Source organism: Molothrus aeneus, chromosome 11, assembly GCF_037042795.1.
Source record: "Molothrus aeneus isolate 106 chromosome 11, BPBGC_Maene_1.0, whole genome shotgun sequence".
NCBI classification, from domain to species: domain Eukaryota; kingdom Metazoa; phylum Chordata; class Aves; order Passeriformes; family Icteridae; genus Molothrus; species Molothrus aeneus.
Window position 1 is genome coordinate 3012760 of NC_089656.1, and position 26946 is coordinate 3039705.

Consider the following 26946-nt stretch of genomic DNA (forward strand, 5'->3'; position numbering starts at 1 on the left):
TTATTTCATTACTGGACATCTCCAGTGCCTGGTTGCTGCTGTGCAGTTGGTTCACTCTGTATCTCCAGGAGTCTGGGTTTGAGCTGACCTCTCTGCTGAGCACGTGCTGCATGCAGGTACAAACCCCAGCCTAATGAGCCTGGGGACTGAGCTTCCCTGGGGAGCCAGGCCCTGCCTCAGTGACCTCTATCACCCAGAGTCTCATTTGGCAGAGAATTAGGAAGGGAGCAGACACCTCATCAGCAGATTTTCCTGAGTACAGACTCATTTTGGTACAAGCTGTCAAAGTCCAAGGATCCTCCAATCTGACTTTTTAAACCTCATCTGTCACTGGACTATAATTGGTTTATAAATTGGCTTAAAGATAATAACAGAACTAACCTTTCTACACAAAAAGCACGTCTGCAACTATCATAAAAGTTCTTACACAAAAAGCATGTCTGCAAATATGATAAACTTCACCAAGGCTTAAAAATAATACTCCTGAATAATACATGAGTCAAACGTGCTGGTGAGTGATTGGTGGTGGGAGCCAGTGCTGGCCCACGTGCCAGAGCACTCAGCCACTGAGTAACTCACACACCCAGTGGCAGAGGCATTTGCAAGTTGTTGTTGTGGGGTTTGGTTGGTTTTTAGCTGCTTTTTCTCCCTACAAGAATGCTAATATGGTGTTTGACTTCTCCTGCTTGCAGTTGGCACAGAGGTCTCTGCTGGACCCCCAATAGTCCAAAAGTTGAGGAGCCTCCACAAACCAAGGATTCTTGGTAGAAAATGTTCATTCAGCACTGTTCAGCCAGTGTTCTTCACACCTGCAAGTGTGCAATCTGTAGGGCAGGTTGTTCCCTGGCTGCCTGCAGACTCTTCCCTGTTATTGTTTTCTGTAACAAGCTAAAGCTATCCACACAGATGTGTGCCCAGAATGGGCTTTTTCAGCATTCTGCATCTGAGCACAATGAGACACAGGGACTCACATATTCTCCCTGCAGTCCTTGGGGCATTTCCAGATTGTTGAGCTGCACATCATGAGAATACCAAAAAGTTCTGCTCATGGCTTCTTATCAAGGTGTCAGGTTGATGAAGCTATCAACTCTGATATTCAATTTTTCCTCCTTTCTCTGCTTTTTGCAATTCTTGAAGTTCAGTATCTACAAAGGAAAATTAGATTAGCAGAATTTAAGGACTTCTACTCTTTGAGTATATTTACTAGGTATCTGAATGACACCTGAGTGCAGGGATGTCAGTCAGTCCCACAGACAGCTGGGCTTGCACAGGCCATTGTATTATGAAGATTTCAATTGCCAGATAAAGCTAATACAATTTTAGTTTTAAAATAACTTTAAAGCATATATTTCTGTTTACTCTATAATAAATACATGTGAATATACTTTTGTATAAAATGGACAAAGACATCTTCCTTGAATTATGGTTGTTACTATTTTTCAGTGGATTTTTTTTCTATACTTTTAAGTAGTTGCCTTAGTACTGTAAAATAGTTCTTTCTCTTCACAAAATTAATGGTTTTAATATTACAAAGGCAGTAGGAAATGTTTGAAGATTTGCATTTCGATCCTTTTTCTTTGTCAAATTACCTGTTTAAGAAATGGGTAGAAATCTGTTTGAAACTTATTATTAAAGTTTATTCCTATCATGATGTGAATCCTCTCATATCAAACAAGACAAGGATATCACCATTTTTTTAAATGAAGACCAAAAAATCACTCCACTTATTTCACTGTCTCTAGTCAGCTCAGAATATCTTCCTATTTTGTCTTAGCACTCAAGTGATAGTCTGTATATGAGATTTTTATCCAGGGCTTGTAGGTTAAGTGTCTTGGAGGGGGTGGCCACCACCCCACAGTCATAATAGAATAAAGCATGAAGCCAGACAATAGAATAGAAAGTACAATCTATCTATAAACACTTTCTTTTTAATTAAAACTATTTGAATACCTATTTATTTGTATTATTTAGCAGGGTGCCTCCAGCAGAAGTTTAATTTCCCTGTGCCCAGAGCTGCCCCAGTGCTGTCTGCAGCTCCAGCAGCATGGGGGACACAACTGGAGCTGACATATTTCATATCTCTAGCAAAGCTCGTGGCACTGGCTGCATGATCAAACAGTGCTCCAGAGTAATTTTGCTGGGCTCTGTCTGAAGCACCACCCTGGCTCCAAGAGAGAGCTCAGAGCTGCAGATTTTCCATCCAGCCTAATTTTTTATTTCACAGTAGAGCTTTTTGTTATCCTCAGTCTCTAATGGAGCAGATAAGATGAATAAAAACCAAAACAGATGGGGAATTAAGAAGGAAGGAGAGAAGTATTTGCACTTTCAGACAATGAGAGAAAAAGGAAAAGGTAGGGATGAGGGAAGAAGGAGTTCTAATGGATTTGCTCAGTGCCTGGAAATACTCAGGATTTACAACCATGGCAGTCTTTAGAGTTAGGGCAATAGTGCCATTAATTTACTCTGTTCAACTTCTGCAGACAAATGGATATGTAGTGTTGGTGGTTTTATTTCTGATCAGTTTGATATTTGTATCTCCTTTTGTATCTCTTCCTCAGTTTGATAAAGGTGACTGGGCCACTTTGAGTGGAGTCTGTGGGTTTGGATTGAGACCAGCAGAGCTGCAGAGGGAAGCTGAGCTGCAGACAGCAGATACCTCAGCTCCACTCCTCTCAGACAGCTCAGCTTGATCCAGAGCATCCAGGGAATGGCTGTGTTTTGTCTTCCAGCCATGGAGTTCTGACCTTCATTCTTAACAAGAGAGGGTGAGGCTTCAAACAGTTGACCAGGGTCAGATGTTGTTACATGTGGCTGTGCAGTTATGGTGGTGAAAATAGGTGACTTGTGGTAATACTCAACTAAGAAATCATGGGAGAGACCTTGAGAGAACATCTAGTGTCCTCAGAAAGAAGATTGAAGGCTTTAGAGCAGTTGGAGTTAGCTGCAAAAGCTGAACCTCGACTTAGACATAGAAATTCTGTATTTCCACAGCTATAAAATAAACAGGAAAGCAACTGTGATTCTGTAATACTTTTAGTGTGATATGTGTAATATTTATGTGAGGGATTGTAGTGATTTCAATTTATCATTCAATAGAGTGGAGCCTAATATGAGAGAACTGTGAAACACAGGTGAATCTAGAGAAGTGAAAATTGCAATACAATCAATATTCAGAAAGATAAATAATTATAGAATATGTTGAACAGTTGTGAAATAACAGCTGGTTCATAGAATGAAAAATCTAAATTCCTTTCTAAAGTAGGGAAACCATAAAAATATCACATTTTGAGCAGGAAGACTGCACACACTTTGTGGGTGAGCATCACACACTTGGGCACTGCTGGCTTTTGTGGGGAAGTAGCAACCAAGGATTTGTCTGTTTGTCTGCCACTTGCTGCTCAGTTTGATTCTGATCTTTATATCAGAGCCACAAAGACAGCTGAGTGCTTTCTCCAAGCACTCCCATAGGATGATTTTATTTCTGACTTTGAAGCCTCAGTACTTTCAGCAAAAAGTGATAATGTAATTAAGGGATGACATTTATCTTCACAGTACCCTAGAGCTGCATGTTTAACTGGATTAAAGCAAACGGAACTTGGTGGGAGTTTGGCCTTAAAATTTGCTCAGTTCTTATTTGTTTAATCATGCCAAAATTGAACAAGGAAAATATTCTTCAACTGTACCTTAGCCCTAGTTGTTTTGACTCTGCAACTGCTGCTCTGTTGATGATGACTCAATGCCATGGTGAACTAATTAGGACAGTACTTTGTTACTAACAAAAGAGCTGCTTTCTTCCTCCCTCCTCTCCCCAGCAGTTTGTCAAACAAAATTGTATCCTATACCAAAATAATAGCAACCTAATGTATCCTGGCACTCTGTCTCTAGTCAAACAACAGTATTTTGTAATGCTGTTTCAGTACATGTATTAGAGGAGTTGTGTTTTACACAGCCCATTAACACAAGGGAATTATTAATTTCTGGAGAGTGTGTTTGCCAGAAAGATGTGGGCTTTAAATCTTCAATGTACGTAGAAAAGTAGTGTCCATGTCAGATGTTCTAAATGGGGATGATCATTCTTGAAAATAAAAGGATGGTAATGGTATAAAAAATGGTAAAATGCTCAGCATTTAAAAAAAACTATAATCTACAGTTGGCATTCTTATAGGAGACTCAGGGATGCATTTCCATCTGTGTGGACATGCTTAGATCCATTGTACTAACATCTTTTCATACGGCTCTGGATTACAAGGTGCTGCTGTTTCTCTTGTTTCTATTTTTCTGTGCTTCACAGACATCTTAAAATAGTTTTATCTTGTTTAAAGTGTTTTTGTGAAAATGTAGTTGCTCTTTCCACCTTTGTTTTTTACATTAACAAAGGGCACATGTGTTACATCTGTTTTTTGAAAGCTGCTGTTAAAATCTTGTAGCAATAGTTAACTGAGCTGCCTGTTTGTGCTCTCCAAGGGGTGGCCTGGCCTGATATGCACCGTCTGGCTGACAGAGTCCATCTGGAGGAGCTGACCAGAATTGGCATTCTGAAAGGCAATGTGGATGACATGGTGAAGGTTCATCTGGGTGCAGTATTTATGCCACACGGACTTGGACATCTCCTTGGAATCGACGTGCATGATGTTGGAGGCTACCCAGAGGTTAGTGTTAGTCCATGCTCAATCCCCTGCAGATTAACCCCCTCAGTTCCACCAGCTCTGCTCATACTCTCTGGGTGCTTACCCAACTGCATCTTCTCAGGGGTACAGCAGTTTTGCATTTAAGTGGCTCCTTGTTTTTAGATGTGGTATTTTATGCAGTTTGCTCTAAGGAACTCTATTAGTTCATTGAAAAATAAATTGTTTATGGGAAGAAGTCAACTGATGGTGCTCTGTGTTGTTCCTCATGAGTCACTGCTCTGACAAGCACCACCCAAGTACCCTGTGCTGTGGCAGAGCATCTCAGTCTGCCTGAGTCCTGTATTGGCAAGATTCACCTGCTCCATTGCAGATGTGAGGCAGCTGCAGGAGCCCCTGCTGTACCTGGGCAGTAAATCCCAGTGGCTGTGTCATATTGAAACAAACTCATCAAAGCTCATAGCCCTGTCATGAGCTTTTCTGTCCAGCATCAGCACGGGCACCAGGGAGGATGTAGCAAGAAAAAAGTCCATCAAGTCTTCCAGTGTGAAAGCACAACCTCTTGTATTCTGAGTTGCTGCAGAAATCACAGAAAGATTGTCTTTTGCCTTGAATTAATTTGGTGATTCATGACTGTGATCTGAAAGCAGAATAGGTAAAATTCTGTAACCAATTAATGGCAGTAGGTCTGCAGTGATAACTAAACAGAATAAAATCTCTAAGGCAAATTGTTCCTAAAGTTTGAATAGAGGAAGTTTGCAGCAGCTTTGGAATGATTTCAGAAGGATTGTGTTTGTGTTAGGTTGTGGTTATTTGAGGCTATTTAAGGATTTTCAGTGATACAGTACAAAAATGGATCATTTTTCTCCTCTCATATGTAAGCTGTTCTTTTGCAAGAATCTGCAAAAGAAACAAGGAACTCCATAGGTAAAGTTGAAGCATATTTTGATGCTTGTTCATGTTGGGTGACCAGGCTACAGCTGCTATTGCTGGTTCAGTTTTGCAGGCAGGGGAGAAACAGGATGTAATATTTGAGGATACTTATTACATTCACAGTGTAATTATAGTTGAGATACAGTATTGGGATAATGCTGTATTAGCATCAGCTAATAAACTTACATGTAATAAAAATGAAACAAAAATCAAAAGCAGTGCTATTGTGATTTTAAGGTTTCTGCACTAGCTGATACAGAGAGGATGGATGCTTGTCCCTTTGTTCCCCCCAAGTGCATTCTCTGTGCACAAACTGAGACATCCAGCAAAGCACAGGGACTGGGGTTATTTGGAGAGTTCATAAACTTCAAAATCCAGGACCCTGCTGTTGCATGCCTTTGCTTAGATTGTTTTCACTTGTGTTGTGAATAACCTCTCTGAATTTAATGGACTTAAAAAACAGGAGCATGTGTTCAACACTTGGTAGGGTGAAGAGATAACTAAATTTTAGTAACAAGTGAGTAGAATTCTGAGAGTGCAAAGTGCCCTTCTTGGTTTTGCCTAAAAACTGTATTCTTTGAGGTTAGAGTGAGTACCTTAGTGTCAAGGGAGATTTCTAGAACTGATTTTGTGTGTCTGAAGCAATGGACCCTGTACACCTTCCATCTCTCAGCAGATTTCAGTAGTGTGGCATACAATATGGAATCATTTTTGACAGTAGTTTTTGTTTTCATATGAATGAATTTATAATTGTTATTGTATGGTATTTTATATAATTTAAGGGTCATTTTTTGAAAGCAAACTGATCTCTCCACAATTTTGAAAGAGCAGCCTGTCACAGATAAAAATGGTTATAAGGGACTGTATTGTCAAATGAGTTAGGCCCTCCAGTTTTGTATTTACTGTGTGTAAAAATGCCAGAGCTCTACACAGAATTTTATATCTGCAAAGACTGAAATTGTTTGTTTGTGTTGGCATGCAACTGCATTCTTACATGAAGAATGCTTGCATGGCTAATTTACTTTCAAAATCTAATCCTAAATAGCAAATTTCTTGAATATGAAGCATGTATGAAAGCTTACTAACAAATAGCTAATGTTCTGTATTTGCATATAAAAGTGCACATAGTTGAGTGTATGGCATCACTTTGTTTGAAAAATTAGGAGTTCTGGGTTCTGCAGGGGATGTGGTTCTGCCCAAGTTCATCTCAACACGAGCAACTGAGCACCTTTCCTGCAAGTGTGGGACGTGTCTGTATTAAATGGGAGAAGGCTTATTATCCATGCCTCATTGTTTCATGAAAAAACACATTTTGAAGACATCTAGTACACTCTGGAGTGATTTGTGGTGCATTTTAAATGTTTACCAGCTAGTGAGATCTTTACAAAGGTTTTTATAAAGCCATTTTGGTGTTCATTGTACACTGAGCCCATGCCTGTAGTATCATGTCCTTTTTTCTAGCTGGTTAAAAAGCAACTTCTTTGCTTTTGGCCAAGGGAATTTCTGGGAGTATTACAAACGATTTTTTAAAAATAAAAACTTTCCAAGTGGATATTATTCCATTATTTTCCTCAAGTGTAAACAGTTACATTTGAAATAATACAATAAACGTTAATTTCCTAATTTTTATCCGTCAGAAAGTTTTGTGTGTTCCAAAAAAACTATTTCCAGACATTGTTAGCTTAGATTAGTTATTCATTGGTAGCCAAAGATTTCTTTTTTCAAAATTGGCAATAATAAGTTTTCATCTTTTCCAGTAAGCTGCTTTCGCATGCAGCATTGAACAAGCACTTTCTTCTTCTTTGACAAAAGTTGTAAATACTTGCAGATTTTCTGCAAAGTATACTCTGGGATATTAGAAAATATAACATTTCCCCTTCCTGTTTTTTGCTGTGATAAAGAACAACAGGTTTTGGCCAGCAATGAACGTGTCTTGGCAACCTTATTTTAGGACAGCACGTTCACAGGAGTGTGAGCACAGTGTTTCCCAGTGCAGCACACAAGTGAAGGTGCTGGTTTTCAGGAGGGCTGAGCAGCAGGAGCTCCCTGGGCACCACGGCTTTCCTTGGGGAAACCGAGCACCGCGCATTTTGCCAGCCATGAACGTGTTTTGGCAATTTTATTTTAGGACAGCACGTTCACAGTAGTATGAGCACAGTGTTTCCCAGTGCAGCACACAAGTGAAGGTGCTGGTTTTCAGGAGGGCTGAGCAGCAGGAGCTCCCTGGAGACCGCAGCGTTCCTTGGGGAAACCGAGCACTGCGCATTTTGCCAGCCATGAACGTGTTTTGGCAACCTCATTTAGGACAGCACGTTCACAGGAGTGTGAGCACCAGTGTTTCCCACTAAAGGATGCAAGTGAAGGTGCTGGTTTTCAGGAGAGCTGAGCACCAGGAGCTCCCTGGGAACTGCATCTCCTGCCGGGCACCACGGCTTTCCTCAGGGAAGCCGAGCACTGCGCATTTTGCCAGCCATGAACGTGTCTTGGCAACTCTATTTTAGGACAACACGTTCACAGGAGTGTGAGCAGAGTGTTTCCCACTAAAGGATGCAAGTGAAGGTGCTGGTTTTCAGGAGGGCTGAGCAGCAGGAGCTCCCTCGGGACTGCGGCGTTCCTTGGGGAAACCGAGCACCGTGCATCTTGCCAGCCATGAACATGTTTTGGCAATTTTATTTTAGGACAGCACGTTCACAATAGTGTGAGCACCAGTGTTTCCCACTAAAGGATGCAAGTAAAGGTGCTGGATTCCAGGAGGGCTGAGCAGCAGGAGCTCCCTGGGCACCATGTCTCCTGCCAGGCATCACAGCGTTCCTCGAGGAAACCGAGCACCGCGCATTTTGCCACCCATGAATGAGTCATGGCAACCTCATTTTAGGACAGCACATTCACAGGAGTGTGAGCACAGTGTTTCCCAGTGCAGCACACAAGTGAAGGCACTGGTTTTCAGGAGGGCTGAGCACAGGAGCTCCCTGGGGACCGTGGTGTTCCTCGTGGGAAGCCGAGCGCCGCTTTGAAAATCCGCCCGCTCCTTCTGAGGGTCTGAGTGCAGCTCAAGCACTGCTGCAAATTCAGCCCCAGTGGTACCAATCACTTCAGAAAATCTGGCCCTCAGTCACACTGAGCTTGCTTCAAAGGGTGAAAACCCCACTGGGCCTAGCTTCTGCTGTAAAATTTAATCATGGAGATGGTTTTCTCACATTCTTTCAGTTGTTTCTGGGTAAATTCGATATGGGATATAAATGAGGGTTTGTGCCTGTTGCAATGAAGAAAATGTGGTAGGTGGCCCCAAATTTTCAGGCCCTGAGGTAGATGAGGCTGAAGTTTTCATTTAAATCTAGGTTCCGTGTCTCTAGATGCCTGAGTTGATTCAATTTTGTGCTATATTAATGGACTATAAGGCTCTAAAGAACACTAAGTACATTTGATGACTTTCTATAATAATAAGCCAGTTAATTTAAGTTAGGTTAATAACTACTGTGATTTTCACATCTTATGAATTAAGAGTTTAATTTCATTATGTTTTTTAAAATTATAAGATTTACCTTAGTTTTAATTTTTAATTCAATTATCTTGAAAAGCTGATCCTTTTGTTGCTATTCTGCATCACAAATTAAGTTTGGAGGTCTGTTTTGGAGTTACCCACATCCTTCCATCACTGTGCATGCTTGGGGAACATCTCTGCTTTGCACAAGCTGTGTCTGGCTTTAACAGAAAGCTTGCTCCCAGATCCCAGATGACTGACTGGGAATTTAAGTACTGGAGAATACAGGAATAATCTTGTTCTGGCAAAAATTATTTTCCTTATGTATCCGACTTTATGTTGAAGCAGAAGATTTCATTTTTTTGTGGTTAGCATTGCAAATGATGCATTAATGTTTTTTCCTTTAAGAATCAGAGGATGAAGTGAATTTACCAAGAAGCCTAAAGCTGTTGTGTAGGGCCCTGGTGCTGCAAATTGCTTCACTTGCCATAACCTTGCAAAGCCTTGCTCCAGCTTTGGTTACCCAGGACCTGCAAACATGAAACAACCTGTATGGAAGGCACTTAGGGTGCCTTTACTTTACAAAGAGTAAAAGGACATTTCATTAGGTTTAACTTTTGGGTTTGTTCTTGCAAGTGATTGTACACCTTGGGAAAAGATTAGAAGAAAAAACTCGCTGCTTCTGCTTCAATGCTTGAGCCCCCTTGATCCTCGAGCCCCCTTGAATCCTTTGTTTGTTTGTTTGTTTTGTTTCTTTGAATTCCTGCATGGCAAAAATGTACATACTGAACAGGCAGCATGCAGGAAGGAAGCAGATGAGTGGAAACTGCCTTTCTATGCAGAGCAGCACTGAAATCCATGGTGCTCATTGCTACCTGCTGGGTCAAACACCAACCAGGAGAGTTTCCTGCAGCTTAGGACTCTTCTGTGGGGTTTAAACCCCTCCCAGAGCCAGCCTAGGACTCTTCTGTGGGGTTTAAACCCCTCCCAGAGCCAGCCTAGGACTCTTCTGTGGGGTTTAAACCCCTCCCAGATTTAGGCTCATAGATCTCACTCTGCTGTGTCATCTTGTGCTCAGAAAGTTGTGATCAGTTCCCAGCAGCTTTTCCCTGTGAGGACAGATGCTGGAGTCTGGGTGTTTAGGGAACTTTGGGCTTGAGCAGAGGCAGAAGAGGGGGAAGGCTCAGGTGCCATGATGCAGACATGCCCTGTCATACCACAGAGTTCCCCTCCTCCACTGAGAAAGAAGGTGTTAAGGACTTGAGGTTTTTAGTTGCTTGGTTTGGGTTTCATTAGTTCTGTTTCTTTTTATTTTTTTTTGATGGAGATACTTGCTTATGTTTCTCTGACTTCCTGGAGTTTGTTGCAAAAGACTTTACTTTGTGTGCTAACAGAGTTTTTATCTGAATATTTTTTGTCCAGATATTTCTGAAATTTTAGCAGCAACTAATGGAGCTTGTGTGTTTTTGAACAATTCATTCGAGGTGCAGTAGGAGAGAAAAAACAAAACAGTAGAGCTCTGCTTTCAATTACATGAAAAAAGTAAGGTATCATTGGTATACTGTGGGGTTTTTGCTATGTAATTTTCACTCATGGTATCTAAAGATCACAAAAGACAATAGTCTTTCATTTAAGACTATTGCCTATGTCTGCTTTCTGTGTGTCACAAGAAATTTGTTCATTAGATTTTAAATGATGCTTGGCATTGGTTTCATTCTAAAACAGTGTTCTTGGTAGCTTTTGCAATTCTTTCTCTTATTTCTTCTAAAACTCTTATAAATTATTCTAAATACTCTCCTCATCTTCCAGGTTAATGCTGTCGTTGTCAACCTGGTGATTTTTACTATTTGCTATCTCTTTTTTTATCAAACTTAGGTTCTAAGAAAAGAGAAAAAATACACCCCATATGTTTTGTTATTTCCATTATGATAGCACTGGAGCTGGGTAACATCAGAGGATCAGAAAGCAAAAATTATATGGGGAGTTCTGCTCAGAGCCATGCTGTAGTGCTGCATTGAAATCCAGCTCCAGCTGAATCATGAGGCAGCAGTGCCTCAAATAAGGGGCAGATGATTTTTCCCCATTCCCTGCAAGAACAGGAAAGTTATTAGGTAACTTAAACCTGATACCACCATTAATACTTAGAAAAAGAAGGAAACACTTCAAGTAAAATAGACAGTTAAACATCATGTGTTCTCTATTCCCCCAATATTAACTTTGAGCTGTGTCCCAAAAGCTCCAGCCAGTAATTAGATTCTCCTGCAGAAGTGGGAGCTTTGATTTGCAAATGCCAGGAGTGCTCTGTGGTGCTTGGGGCCCCTTCTCCTGTAACCTGCTGCTGATTTCAAAGGCAGCACTGCCAGCAGTTCCTGCAGGTGACTACAGATTGAATAAACTAATCTTCATTAGGAACACTCAGCAAGTGAAACAAGGGCTTAGGGAAGGGACCAGGAGACACGTGAAATGGAATTTGAGACTTCTCTTTTCCTGGCTGCACAGAGCTCTGCTCTTTTTACATTACATGAGCTAATTAGAAGTTAGGTATATGCAGGGGGAGAATAGGGAAGAGTAAAAGAGCTGAGATTTCACTTTGGTGCTCATTTCATATTATCTAAATGTAATGTTAGTATTCTGATTAATTTAAATACTTGATTGCACTTAGCTTAGTAAAGTGGTTTGGACTTCACTGTACTGGATGTGTTCCAACTGGGACAGTCTGTCAGGCTCCAAAAAGTTCTGTGATGATTTAGCTGGAAAAGAGAATGTGAAACTAGATTGTGTCACTAATGAGCCTTTTACTGTGGTTCAGTATTTGCATTTATGAGTACCTCAGGTGTTCTGGGCCGTGGCTGGGGTTTGCTGCCATCACTGGCTTGAGGAAGCTTTGGGGTGATGCCAGCTTGCAGCCCCTGGTTTTGGCAGGCAGGGTGCCCTTGCAGGTCTCTGCACTTGTGCATCTCCAGCTGCTGCCAGGGCCCTGTGGCTGGCAGGGACATCACCTGTGCTTTTCTTCTGTTCTGGTCCAAAAACAAACCCAGGATCAGGCTTGAGTGGGCCTGAAGCTGTTTCTGCTTCTGATTGCTTTGCCTGTGGAACAAGATCCAGCATGATACACAATGGAGCTCTTCCATGGAAAAAGCAACATATTAACTATTGAGTTGCTTAGGAGCAAGCAGTAGTTCATCTTTATACTGAGATATTCTGGGAATATTGCAAATTCTAGTCTTCCATAGCCCTTTTTCTGGGAAATAGGCAGATTTGCATACTTCCTAATTCCCTGCTCATTCCAAAAATAGTAATATTTTGTATTACTGTACACTTAATTTGAACTTTTATTTTGCTTACATAGTAATAAAATCAGTTTACATAATAATTCTCTCATTCCCTTGACAGTCCTTATTGCTTAGCCCTGCTGGTTTTTGTTACCTTAGATGAACCATTAATTCGAATCCAATGTTCTTGGCAGGAGTACAGTCACAAATGACAGTGTCATACATCTGTGCTTACTGAGGAGGAGTGTCTCAATCTTAAAATGTGATCAAATTTAGATGTGAACTCCAAATAAAGTCAGTCTTAGAAAACAATTTCAGATATAGTCTGTTGTTGCAATATACAGGAGAATAAGTTCAAAATTTAACGTTCACAGAATATAACTGCAAGTCTCTTTATTAATATTTTCTAGACTATTCTGTTCACTTTTGGGGGGCAAATTATCAGCCTATACCCTCTGTCTGTGCAGCACTGTGACAAGGGTCCTGCTCAGTGGCCAGGCCTGCAGGATAGAATGGTGATAGGAACAGGAACCCACACAGCTGCTGCACCAGCACTCACATTTTCACTCCTTATTTCTTTTTACTGCAAAAAACCATCATGATCATTGTTGAAAAAAAGCTTGAGTTGTTCAGCTGTGAGATGTAGGGAAGGTTCCTCCTCACAAAGAAGGAAATCTTTATTGGCAGAAGAGTCCTACTGATGGATGACAGAGTGAGGTTGCCCTGTTGGGCTTTGGTCCCAATAGAGCTTGACTTGATGAAAAATGGCAAGGCTTGTTTCAGACTATCATCTTCTGTTTGGGCATTGTGGTGTTTCAGCCATTAAGAAAGGTCCTCAGTTCATCCTACTTTTCATAAACAGCCACAGCAGAGTGGGAGCTGTCAGCCCTGGACCTGATGCGTGTGGTGGCTTCCAAGGTGGTCATGAGTGCCCAGAGATCAGATGTCACTTGGGAGGCTGAAGCCATAGTCTGATATGTGTTTGAATCCAGCACTTTTCTCAAAAGAAGAGATTTTGTCATCCACTCAGCTTGGTCATGGCCCTTCTCTGCTTATTTCCTGTGCCAGCTCATTTTGCCCTTCAGCCTCACAGCAAATTGGGCTGGGGCTGTCCTCTGCTCAGGGTGAGTGGCCACAGCCAGAACCTGTCTCTCTGCAGCCATTTCACCCATCTCCTGCTGAACACCCTGCCAGTCTCTGTTCAAAGGGACAAGCCCACCCACTGCTGTCCTGCTTGCTTTTCAGCTCTGAAAAGCTGAGCAGTGTTGCCCTTTCTTTGAAGGCCCTCTAGAGATGCTTTCATGGTAGGGATAGAGCTGCAGAATCCAGACACCTGGAGATGAAACCTAGAGCCACACAACCCAGGACTGAGACAGGATGGAGGGAAAATAGCAAAAAGACTGTGAATTCCTTCCAGAGAAGTTAAAATTTTACTTTTGGGTGAGCAGCAATATCAAGGTGCCTTGGGAAGTCTCCCTGCATGGCTGAGAGATGTTTCCAAATGTGTATCTTGGGTCTTGCTGCTGTTAGCTCCTTGGAGGAAGAGCAAAGGCAGGATCAGACTTCCAGCAGTCTAGAGAAAATGCCTACCATTGCTTTAGCAGCTGTGCAGAGGTAAATAAAGGGGGCTGCTGAGGCTTTATTGTCACACATGATGTTAAACACCATTTATTTTAAGGAAAGGCAAAAAAATCTGGATGCCGTGCCAGGGCTGCCCTCAGAGGATGTTTGCGATTGTTTTCCTCGCTCTGCATTTGTCTTTCTAGCATCTGTCTTGGATTGACTGCCTTGGAAAAGGCATTTACAAGCAGAATTGAGAAGTGTACTTTAAAGCCAGATCTGGGTTGTTTGTTGTAAAGTAGCAGATAGATAGTTGGCCAGGCACCAAAAGGTCCAGACACTAATCTAATTGTTTACAGCTCATGGAGAGATTAATCCACAAGATTGGATGCCCTCATTTCCTTTACACATTACAATGAATGTGTGAAATGCCAAACCCCAAAGGGCAGTATGAAAGAAAAAATGGCTCCATTTCAGTGCAGTTATTGTTTCAAGTTTAGAAATATATTGATTTTCTTTGAGTTTTGATAAGAGTACAAATTCAAAATGCCTTGCTTAATATTACAGTATTCTTGTTTCCTAGGCTCAGTAAAACAAAACCATGCTTCCTTATTTTGGTGTAATATATAGTGCTCTGCAAAATCCAAATCAAACATATGACATAGAACACATGGAACATACAGTCAAAATGGGCAACCCTATGTCCAAATGTCCAGGCTGGTCAGCTCTAGAAATCTTGGCTACTGTAAGATCCTGTACATTGGGAGAGAATAAGCTCTGCAAAGGGAACCAAAGCAACCCCAGCCTTGCTTGGGTAACCAGTGGGGATAAAGCAAGCACAATGGAGGGGCTGCTGCAAAGCAGTATTTCTGTAAAATAGGCTTTCTCTGAACTGAAAGTGGAGCTCAAGAGCGAGCAATATTGCAGGGCTGTTTCCCCTGTGAAGAGAGAATGCTTCAGTAAATGAGAACATGGGTGATGTGCAGGTGTGCTCCAGCCTCCCTCCATCCCCCTGACAGGAGCAGGGGAGCTGGGCCGTGCCAGGACAGGGTGCCCCACACCAAGGGTGCTGCTGGGCTGGGTTTGTCTGGGAAAAAGGGGAAGTTTCATCCGCGTGGCACCAGTCATGCTGGGAGTGATGCTGACACCAGCTGCCCCTTCTGCCAGCAAGGGAAAGCACCGTGGCTTTGGGCAGAAGCAAGACTCAGGAAAGCTGTGTGGAGACCAGACAAATACTGCTGTGGTCTCACAGATGTGTTAACCTCTGATGTGCTGGCTAAAGCAGAGAAGGTTTCTTGAGCAGAGTGTGTGCAGGATTGAAAGCTGCTGGGCCTGTGAGCTGCTCACGGGTCATTACAATAGTTTGTTGGGGAAATTTTGCTACCATTGCAAAGAATTTTCAAAAAGCTAATAGGATTGAGATATGTTTATTCTGATATTGCAATACCTGACACATTCAGGGGGCAGCAAATGAATGCCCAGAACTAGTCCTTGCAGTGTTTCTAATTCCTTGACTAAGCACGTCCTCATATATCACTTTATTTTACCAGCTTTTGGGAAGGAGAGAATATTTTGCTAGTTCAGACTTGTTTTGACTTAACTTTTAATAATACTAATCAGCACCATGTTGCCTGAAAGTCTGAATCTGACAAAAGTTTAGTTTAAATGGGCTGCTTTTATGAGGTCATGTGTAGACTCATTGCTCCTGAATCAAGATCATAAATGTGTAATTTTAATAACATTTGGTGAGAATAAGTATTTGCAAATCCTTGGAGAAATTGTTCTCTGCTGCATAGTTGAGCTGTTTCAGCCATGACGTGGCAGGGGCATTTCAAGATTTGCATGTCACTTACAATGCCATACCTTGCAAGGGAGGGTAGGGCAAGGAATAGTGCAAGGAATTCTTTTGCTTTGTGGTGCAGTATTCTCCCACGGTAGAGAGTAACTGTTGCTATAGGACACAAAATGAAACAACACACATGCTGGAACCTCCAAGGTAAAAAGAAGGGAAGTTTATTTTCTTACTCCGACATTTATAGACTTTCAAAAGTGACAGTGGATTGGAGGATGAAAGTGCCACCTCTCCAATCACACTGGACAAACCAACAGTCCATCAGATTTCTCCTCCTCCAGAAAAGAATGTATAATAATAATTATTTATATAAAAGTGCGTGAGAAACTTCATTACAAGAATATAAACATCAGAAGGCTTAGAAGAACTTAGAAGAGCAGGGCAACAAGTAACAGTACCAAGCATATCCAAAGCCAAGATTCCTGTGGTGCAAAAAACAGTTGGGGCATTGAGCTGAAACCTGGTCATCACTCTGTGTGAAAGCTAAATGAGGGCTGATGGGAGGGAGGTAATTGCAAAGCTGAGTTTCAGTCCTTTGTGATTATTTTTATTTTGTGTGTCTTATGGAGCAGTCAGCACAGGAGGGCTTGCTGTAAGGTGCTCCATGTGTTGGTGTCTGTGAGAGAGGGTTATAGTGCAGGCAACCCCCACTGAGGGGAGAGAATGATGCATCTGACTCCATCTTATCAGAAGGCTAATCAATTATACTATATTATTCTATATTATATTACATTATATCTAAATTGAATCTGCCAAGCACTCAACTGCACTGCATCTCATGACTGTCAGCTGACAGTCCCAACACACACACACGCCTGGCCCTGATAGGCCAAATGTGGTGGTGTTCACAGGGGTCCCAGGATGAGAGAAGAGATGAGAATCTCGACTCCATGGTTCAGAAGGCTGATTTGTTGTTTTATGATATATATTATATTAAAAGAAAATTATATATTAAAACTATGCTAAAAGAATAGGAGAAAGGATTTCATCAAAAGGCTAGCAAGGAATGGAATGGAATGGAATGGAATGATAATAAAATCTTGTGACTGACCAGAGTCCGAGACAGCTGACTGTGATTGGCCATTAATTAAAAACAACCACATGAGACCAGTCAAGGATCCACCTGTTGCATTCCACAGCAGCAGATAATTATTGTTTACATTTCGTTTCTGAGGCCTCTCAGCTTCTCAGAAAAGATCCTAAGGAAAGGATTTTCCATAAAATATGTCTGTGACAGCCAAGGAAACAAAACACCATCACTGAGTAAACAATCTCCATTGCATTCTACTTTGGCACAACACAGGCGCAGCAAATAAGATAAGAATTGTTTTGATCATTATCTGAGGTTCAGAGAATGTGAATCCCAGCAATATTTTTGGGCAGATTCTCTTGTTTTTGGGTGTGGGGAGAAAGCTGACGGTGCGTGTCGCGCAGGGCGTGGAGCGCGCGGAGGAGCCGGGGCTGCGCAGCCTGCGCACGGCGCGCCGCCTGCAGCCGGGCATGGTGCTCACCATCGAGCCGGGCATCTACTTCATCCAGCCCCTCCTGGAGCAGGCCCTGCACGACCCTGCCCAGGCCTGCTTCATCAACAGAGACGTCCTGCAGCGCTTCCGGGCCTTCGGTGGGGTGAGTGTTCTTAGCAGATGGTTTCGTTCACTGGTTTTCTCTTTGGTCATCCTTACAATGTCTCTGAGCAGAAGTCTTTTGGGACTTAAAACTTTTGGGACTTCTTACAACTTTTGGGACTTCTTACAACTCCCAAAAGTCTTACAGCTTTTGGGTGTTGTAATCTACTGCACATAGAGCTGTTCCTTGAAAAGCAGCACCTTGAGTCATTCGGACTATTTGACTCTGCAGACAAACTGAGGGGTTTTTATTCTAATTTTTTAATGTGGTTTTTTACTAGTGATTAATGATAGACCCATATTTTCCCATCAACTGAAATATTCTCTGCCAGCACCATACGGTGGCTTGCCAGGTAAGTGTTTTGTCTAATGTGTGAAACATGTATGTTATGAAATATGAGACTGATTCTGTAGTCCAGAGTTGGCTTCTTTGACAGCAGCACAGTCCAGTGCTTCCTGCTGGGGCAGAAGAGCCTGATGCAGTTTAGGCTGGGGAGGCAGTAGATGGAAACAGTAAAAATTGCTCTTACAGGATTATTGACAGAATGGCATGAAACCTGTGCCTTGTGGGAGCCTTCCCCGTTTCCAGAAGAATGGCTGATGGGGTTCCAGAGCCCCCATGCTCAGTGTGACAGGCTGAGGCAGCAGTGTGCAAGGAGGATTGGCCAGGGGAGGTAGAGCTGATCTGGGCAATCATTCCATGCAGCAGCTGCTGGGCAAGTGGAGGGGCTGTGCATGCTGTCCAGGGCAAGTCTCCCATTTAAAGCCACCACCCTCACAGAGCATTCAGCAGTTGCAGTGCTTCCAGTGGGCTTTCATTTCAGCAGGGCAAGCCTTTGTAGGGTGCCACATTGTTCCTGCACAGGGAGATAGAGCAGGCAGCTGCCATGCCCCATCCTCCCGTGGCTCTTCTGCCAAGTCTCAGTACAACAGTCACTGCAGTGGTGGTGATTTTCTGGTAGGAAAAGTCACTCCTTAGGAATTGTCTGCTGCTGCCATTGACTGATTTATCCAGTCCAGCCTTGAGAGGGTGATTACTGTAGCACTTTGGTCTGAGCTGCCTTGCAACCACCAGCCCTGACAGAAAATTGTGTGTGTGTGCTATCCCCAGTCATGTGAGCCAACCAGGCTCCAGGGCAGCCACCCATGGTGTGGGTGCAGCCTTGTTAAGAGACTCAGGACTTTACCCTTGCTGATATTTAATTCATGCTGAGGTCTGGGACATTATCTGTCTCTGTGTTGTTTCTTTATCAAGATTTGCCAGCCACACAGCTGAGGTGCTGGTGAACAGAAGGCAGCTAATTCTGCATTTTCTAACTGTGAGCACATTCTGTGTGACAGCACACACTGAAATGTATTTTAAAAGAACACTGTGATGTGCTTGTGTACCTTCACACTGCAATGGAAACAGGTTTAACTGTCTCCATTTTCCATGTAACCATGCTCTGTGGGAGTTTTTCAGCATTTGAATTGATTCTTGGTGGGCTTTCCCTGAAATTGCTCAGCAAAGCCTGCATTTTTCCCAAATGGCTGTGAATGCCCGCTCCATTTCTGCAGCCTGAGGTGTGCCTGTGGCTCACCTTCTGCCTGTGGTTGCACACAAGAGGAGTGACAGCCTGGGATCTCTACCTTGGTAATAACTTGCTGGATCAGGCACTTTTGTTCCAGAGATTTCAAGCAAACTTTGTTCCTTCATTTTTGTTTAGCTTCCTGTAATGATGACTTGTAAGGAGAGCTAGCCAACAAACTTTGCTAAAAGAAGGGGCAGCCCAAAAACGATTGAGCAAAAATCTTAATCTCTGATCCCCCTGTGAACAATACATTTTACTTAGAGAGAAAAAAATAATAATACACACATACCCTGAGCCAGATGTTGTCACTTGATTTTGTCCAGGAGAAGAATGAAAATAAAATCTAAGACTGGAATACATCTGAATATTTCTGAATTCTTCACAAAAGCTGAATTATAGAGCAATTACAATAAGTTTTTCCATCTTTACCATTCTGACTTGATTCTGTGTAAAAAGAAAATGCAATTTGTGCTGTGTAGAGTGCTCAGTTATGAACAAAATGCTTCATTCTAGTTTATCCAGAGTGAGTATTTCTCACAAAAGCATGCCAGAAAACTTTCTTTCTATGGGATTAAAAAAAGATCTTTTTTAATGTTTTTTTAAAAGCCCAGTTTTTTTACTGACAAATATTAATAGTACAGGGGCTGGTATTGGTGTCAGTTGTAGCTGAAGAGTTCACTACAGCCAGTCCAATCTTCCTTTAAGTGTAAAAGTAAAACACATTCTACGAAAGGAAATAAGTTGTGCATTTCTCTCTGCAGAGCTCAGCACTAATTAAAATATTCTTAATTTGGTTTAGTGTAATTCACTTCAGAAATGAACTAACATTCACTGAAGTAACACCACTGTAATTCTAAGTAAGTCTGTCCACACTGGGAATTTGTGGATTTTTCATAAATTCACCTTGAATTCATGTCTTCTTTGGGCTTTCAGTAATTTTCTTGACTGTGACAAGTCTCTGCATTGAGAAGCAAAGCCCTTGTAGGGTGCCAGAAAGGGCAAGGCTGCAGCCATGGGCTGTAATTTGTGCTGGCTGGAGTTGGCCATGAGGAGATTGTTTGTGGAAGCTGCAGGAGCAGGGAAGGAGGGGCAGTGTGAGGTGCCTGTGCCCAGCTCCATCAGCAGCCCCTCCACCTTCCTGCTCACCTCGGCCTTTGGGGCTGTCCCTGTGCTCAGGAACCTCCTTTTCACCTCCTGGGGTCCCTGCAGGGGAAGCAGGCAGTGCCCAGGGGATGCTGCCTCTCTGAAGCCCTACACTCTTCATTTGACAGCTCTTGGGTTCAGTCCTTCACAAACTTCCTTGGCCAATTTTGGGACGTTTCAGTCACGTGTGCTTCAGTTCTCCATCTGCAAACCCAAGGTCCAGTTTAGCAAGGTCAGAACTCCTGTGGGACAAGGGCTGCTGCTGGATCTGGCACAGTGCCTGGCCCAGGGCACCTTTGCTCTGCCTGGACTCTGCCCCACAGGCTCCTGAATAAACACAGATGTGCAAATACAGGGATGTGCATACAGTTGTATGTATTGCTCAGGAAAAGCAGCTGAATCCTCGGGGAAGGGGAAATGCTGACTCCAAATGCTGCCCTTTAGGGTTTGACATTTCCATTCTTCATAAGCTGATTACTGATTCATGCAGTTCATATGATGTTTTCTCAAAGACACAGTAAAGCCATTCAGGCTTTCTTTGGCCTTACACATTCAGTCTCTGTTCAGGCTTTATTTTCCCTAGGATTTGTAGAACTAGCACTAGACTTAATATCTGAAAACTATGCAACTTAGAGGAAATGCTGAAAGGCATATGGGTGTTAAATGCATTACTTTCTTCCATTTACAGATTTTTCTCATTTAAAAGTTAAACAGATTTACAAAGCCCAGGAACTTGAAGATCTGCTAATATTACAATATGTTTCTAAAGAGTAGTAGCTCCCTTACTCAGAATAAATGCTAAACCAAATAAAGAGCAAGACATATAACTGCTTCTACCTTTGGTTCAGAGAGCCATAAAGTTGTGTCTGTCCTGATTTTATTTTTCAGGAGATTAGGCTCTGTTTCTCTGTTTATGGTGAATTTATATTGAGAAATGAAATTGTTTACTAGGCAATAAATGTTATGCTCATCTACTTTTTAATATTGCTTATTGTATCACAGTAATGGTGCTACACAGCATTTCTCCAAAAGTTTTCATAGGAAAGCAGCTGTGACAATGTACATACTTAACTTCCTTTAAAAGTTCTCCTAAGGGAAGTGATAGGTGTAGGCAACCCAAAAATTACTGCTAGGTGCTTATAAACCTTCTTTAGCCCTTTTCTCTTCTCTAATTAGCATCATTAGGTTAAAGTAAGACCAGCTGTTTCTAACCTCTATTTAGCTTGTACTTTAATGCTTTGTTTTTGAGCCTGGATGAAGGGACTGGGCACCTGAGGCTTTTTTCCCATCTGTATCAGTTAATCTAATAAAATCCATGGCCTCATCCTACTGATATTGATCCTCTTCTATAAAAATGTCAACATTTAATTGTGGACATTTAAAATAAAGGTTCTCTTGACGTGAGGGCTTAGTTGTGAATGAAATCTGGTTGTGCCAAGAAGACTACAGCATGGGCTGAGATTCCCTGAGCACAGAGCCCACCATGCACATACAGCAAACACCTTGGCACAGGCACTGTGGAACAGCAGCAAAGTGCAGCCTGGGTTGGGTGCAGCAGCTCTGCTTCCTACCCACTCCCTCTGAGCACAAGTCAAACTCTGCTCAGGATAAGCTTGCTCTGTTAAAAATGATTGGGAAGTCGATGGCTGAGTTGAAATAAGTTCCCTTGGCTGCACAGCTGCCTGTGTAGGACAGCAGCTGTAGGAACAGACCCAGGGTCCTGCAGCAGACATGTGCCTGTCTGCTTTGGATGGTCCCACGTGTGGCCACGTCCTGTCATCATTTCCAGGCAACTGTCCCACTCTGAGGTCTTGCAGTGATAGTGTTGTGCTTTCCACAGCCATAATCAAACAAATGATCAATAGATTTAAAAAAAAAAAAGGGGGACATTTCATCAGTTGCCTTTTTTGACATCTGGGATCTGTCATCATGCAAATCTGGATTATTTAATTGGCCAAAAGAGTTTCTTGATTGTCAAAACCTTGTCAAAAGAAATTAGTAAGAGCTTCAAGGCTGTTTCCCTTGGAAGGTAACACAGGAGGCTCTGGGGAGCATGGCTGTATTAGCAAGTCAGGACAAAGTGCGAGGCTGCACAGGGCTGACAGCAGCCCTGGTATTTAACTCCTGTGCTGTCCTTGGCTGTGCCCCCAGCCCTGCTTTGGGACAGAGCTGGGGCCATTGAGTGGAGCCACATGATGGCCTGTTGCTGGTGTTAGGCAGTTGTGCAATCAGGTCTAGCTAGACAGATCATGCCACTACCCTTGATAAGAAAAAGGCATTTTTGGAGCAGTCCTGGCATTCCTGGCCACTGCATCTTTACAGGAGTGGTTTTTTGAAGTCTGCCATTTCAGACCAAGAAAGTAAAGCCTCCCCTAGGTGTTTGCAGAGCACCCTGAAAGCTGGGGGTGCAGGGAGCCTCACACCTCAGTGCCCAGCTCCCAAGCACTCTGTAGCCCTGAAGCAAGCAGTACTAATGAACAAAGAGCCTGCAAACAGGGACAGCTCTGAGAGCAAGTTTCATAACCACTGTCCCCCTCTGGGAAAGGCAGTCCCAAACCAGTCAGCCTTGCCAGAGAGATCCAGCATCTTTTGTCCATTTGGACAGAAGACAAGACCAAATGACAGGCTCTCCTGTGGGGAAGGTTTTGCAGGTCCTCTGAAGCTGCTTCTTGCTGCTGCTGAGTTTAAACTCAGGGTGAAGCATGGAGGGTGTGAAGGAAAAGAGCAAATGAAACCACTTCCTTCCCCTTGAGAGCCTATTCTTCTGTACTCATGTTGCTTTTAGGCAGAGGAAAAATTATGCACTGAAAATGGGGAATCTGACTTGTCTCCTGTGGCAAGCATCCATTTCAGGTGAGATTCTTCCAGCAGAGGAAGGATTGGATCCTGGGGAAAGAAGAGGCATGTTCCTAGGGAGTGGTGGCTGGTCCCAGGGCCCAGTGGTTCTGTGTGCCTCCATCCACTTGCCAAAGAGCATTTGGAGGTGCTGATGCTGAGCAGGCTGATGTGGCAGTCCTGGCTCTCCCACATCTCAGAGCAGATCACAGCTGTGCTGTGACACAGATTGTGTGATCTCCTAACAATGCTCCTCCTATGCAGGGAGTCACAGGCCATGGCCCTCATCCTCCTCCATCTGGTCACTCTCAGTTCCTGCCTTTGGCAGCTCCAGCCCCTGTGTGCTCTCCTCTTTCAGGATGTCTCACTTCTCACCTCCACCAGGATCTCCCTGCCTGGGCTCCTTAGCCAGTCCCAGCTCTTTTTGTCCATTATTTGTCAGTCCTGTCTCACCTCACTGCACCTTCCTTTCCCTGGTCCTTTCATCACTCTTACCTATTCCCAGCTCCTTCCCCATCCTGATTTTCTCTTGTGGCCTACATAGAGAACAGTAGACAGACACCTTGCCCCACTTGTTCTTCCCCACTGTAGTCTAGCTTTCATCTGCTCTGCTTTCAAGTCAGTTCATCCTCCCAAAGAATGCAGAGGTATTGTGAGGTCATGAAGCACTGAACTGGAAAGCACAAACCACTTTTCTTGGTTTTTTGCTAATTCCTGGTCAAGAGGCTGAATTGTGGCTGATATGTCACTGTAGGTGGGGAATTTCAGCTCAAGCAGGGGGAGGTTGGTGGAGCTGGCAGTGCTTGGGAAAAGGCTCTCTCTGTAGGCAGGGTCAGTTCTAGCTTTGTCTGGCCTTCCCTCTGCTCTCAGACTTACTTTTGCACTGACATTTTTACTTTCCACATCATCACTGTGTCCAGCTCCATTTACACTGGCTGGGCTTGCCAATGTGATGCTTTGGCTTTTGCCACCTTCCCAGGTCTGTCCCTGGATGCTGCCACTCCTGCAGGGTTAGCCTGGTACCATCAGGTTTCTGGCAGGGACTGATCCACCCAGGGAGGACAGGCACATGGCAGGATTTGCCTGTGGATGCAGTGGGACCCTCCTGCTGAATGCTTGGGTTATGTTTTGCTCGGCAGTCAGATTTGAAGCAGGGAATCAAGAAGCCCATCCTGATAAATTCTGTTCAAGTGCAGAGTCACTGCCTGTGTTGCTGATCTGTTCTGCAGCAAGGCACCAGCCTTTCAGGCACACTGAGCATCACAGCTCTCAAATTTACAGCTGTCCAAAACAAATGTGTAAACTCAATGGAGTTTGTTTATTTAATTCTGCTTTATAATACACTTAACTTGATACCAAGTAAAAGAAATAATCTGGCAAAGACATCATTAAACAGTTTAATAAGGACTGGATGACTCATTCTGTTTGAACAAATGGATTATTTTGCAATCAGAAGTACAAATGTTAACCAGCTTTATTTTTAGTTGAAAATGTCAAGAGGTCAGAAACAATTAAAGCAATTGTAAGGTGGGAGTACCCAGGGTTTGTGTTCTTTTGGATTTGCACCTTACTAAAATTGCTTTTATTGCAGCTTAGCAACTTAGCAACATTTTTCTGATAAGATAATGGGAATGACTGTGTAGGCACATTTACTGGTAAGAAGAGATTAGAGACAAACAGAAATGGAGCACACTTTTCATTTTAATAGCAAGATTTGAAAAACTGCGAGGATCTGCTTTTTCCTTCCAGGATTTGAAATTTAGTGTATTTTAAAAGAAACATCTGACCTGTTTAGGACTTTCTCATCAGCTCAAAATTCAATGTTTGGAATATCAGCCACAAGCTATTTAATGTTCAAAGTTTCACTTTGAAAGTTTATTGTGTTTAGAGAGAAATTTTAAGTGCAAAGTGAAGCTACCTGGATTTCAGCTCAGAAACAGGAGAGCTTTGAGAGCAGACACTGTGGGCATCAGGAGGCACTGTCCCTAGCAAGCCATGTGCTAAGAAGGGTGGAGGCAAATCCAGGGAAGAATGTTCTTTTTACTGCTCCTGCTGTCAGGGGGTTGACATTTACTGCCCCCATAGAATGAAGCTTTAAATGCAAAAACAAAAGAGAAGTTTTAAGTGTAAAAAAAGGCAAAGAGAAGCTACCTGAATTTCAGCTCAGAAACAGGAGAGCTTTGAGAGCAGACACTGTGGGCATCAGGAGGCACTGTCCCTAGCAAGGCATGTCCCTGGCAAGCTAAGAAGGTTGGAGGTAAATCCAGGGAAGAATGTTCTTTTCACTGCTCCTGCTGTCAGGGGGTTGAGATTTCCTGGCCCCATGGAATGACACAGCATGGACTCCCTGCTGCAGCACCTTGCTCAGACTGTCCTTGATGTGCCCACTGCAGCAGAGGCACCTGAGGGGCCACCCCCAAGCCTGAGTGAGCCCAGGAGGGTGGCAGGGCCCAGGGGCCCAAGGGGAACTGGAGCCTGCAGAGCCCCAGGGGCTGGTGGTGACAATTCCTGCTTGCAGAGTGATGCTCTGCCTGGCTGCAGCAGCACCTTGTGCCCTCCTGCTGCTGCTGCTGCTGCTGCTGCTGCCTGGGTGCTCCTCATGCCACCTGAGCCCTTGGTGACCTTGGTGTGCTCCTGTGCAGGTGCGGATCGAGGACGACATCGTGGTGACAGCCACGGGCATGGAGCTGCTCACCTGTGTCCCACGGACCGTGCAGGAAATCGAGGCTTTCATGGCAGAAGGCCAGAGCTGTGCCAAAGCATTTGGCTGCCTCTCCAGCCCAAAGCAGTAAACTTCAGGGTGATACTTACTGCCTCAACTAATCAGTCATCATTCTGATTTAATGCTGCAGCATAGAAAATAAAATGCATCCAATTCTTAATAGCAAGAAAATCAGCAGTTTACGTGACCAAGTGGCAGCCAAATAACCCTGCTGCCTTGTCAGGGGGGCTTATACTTCTGTCAGATCTCAGCTCCAGATATATCTTGCAATTAAATCTGAATTTTGATGATTGGGACTCTAAAACGCCAAATGGATTATCTGAAAGCTATGAGCAATTGTAACACTCTTAAGTCCTTTTTTAAACTTCATCACAAGTACTGTGAAAAACAGAAATAAAAATCAGTTGTTCTCAGTGGACATAATGACATTTTTCTTATGGATCTGTATCCATGTACTAAGCAGAAACAAATTTTTATTAAAATTCACCTTGGCATCATTTGTGTTCACAACTTTGTGGTCATTTTACTTTTCTGCTCCAGTTCCTGCTTCTTTATCTGACCCTACTACCAATTTGTGCCCTGCAAACTTTGACCCTTCTCTAGCCAGAGTTCCCTGCTCTGGACAGTGGCTGTACTGATCCTTCAAACACATCCCCATGCTCATTAGATTTGTTCATCTATTTGTTCCTTAAAAACACAGATTGCTGTGGTGTTCATGATCCCTAAAAGTTGAAAGAAGGGAATATCTTTGCTGCAGGGCTCATGGTCATTCAGCAGCATATGCTGTGCAGCATGGTAGAGTTATTTTTAACTATTCAGTGTTACACAGTTCAGAATGAAATAATGTAAATCTTATTTGGATACCTTACAAACATATTGGTACTAGTCACAAAATTATTTTCCACTCATGCAAGATTTAAATTACCAAGAGAAGCTTTTCTTTACTGTAGGTATTCATCAGCTTGCAGGATAATACATACATTTCTTACATCAAAAAATAGCACCATGTGCTGGTAACTACATAAAAGTAAGCTTTCTCACTCTACATACACATCAAATCTCCTGTTCAATATTCAGATTCTGTTGCAGTTTGACTGCAAAGCCACTTCAGAACATCCCTCTGCTGTGCCAGGAGGAGCTGAAGCCACAGCAGAGCATCAGGGCCTTTCTGGGTCTCAGTGCCTGCCAGGTGAGGATTTCCCACTGAAGGGATCAGCTGAGCCCGTGCCTCAGCACCTGGGTGTGAGCAGCTCAGCTCTGTGGCTCACACAGGACTGACCATGGCTGATGGGAGGGACTGTGAGCTCCCTGTGCCACCTGGGGGCTT

At 43.1% G+C, this 26946-nt stretch overlaps 1 protein-coding gene across 2 annotated transcripts in view; it reads left to right on the forward strand.

Moving 5' to 3' along the window:
• Nucleotides 1-26116, forward strand: part of PEPD (peptidase D) — a 151234-nt gene extending 125118 nt beyond the window's left edge. For both annotated transcript variants that reach the window (XM_066557774.1, XM_066557773.1), the window contains 3 exons: nt 4465-4649; nt 17158-17349; nt 25540-26116. In XM_066557774.1, coding sequence (XP_066413871.1) covers nt 4465-4649; nt 17158-17349; nt 25540-25689 — 527 coding nt within the window. In that variant the 3' untranslated portion in view covers nt 25690-26116. The remainder of the gene's footprint in view (nt 1-4464; nt 4650-17157; nt 17350-25539) is intronic.
• Nucleotides 26117-26946: the final 830 nt, after the last annotated feature.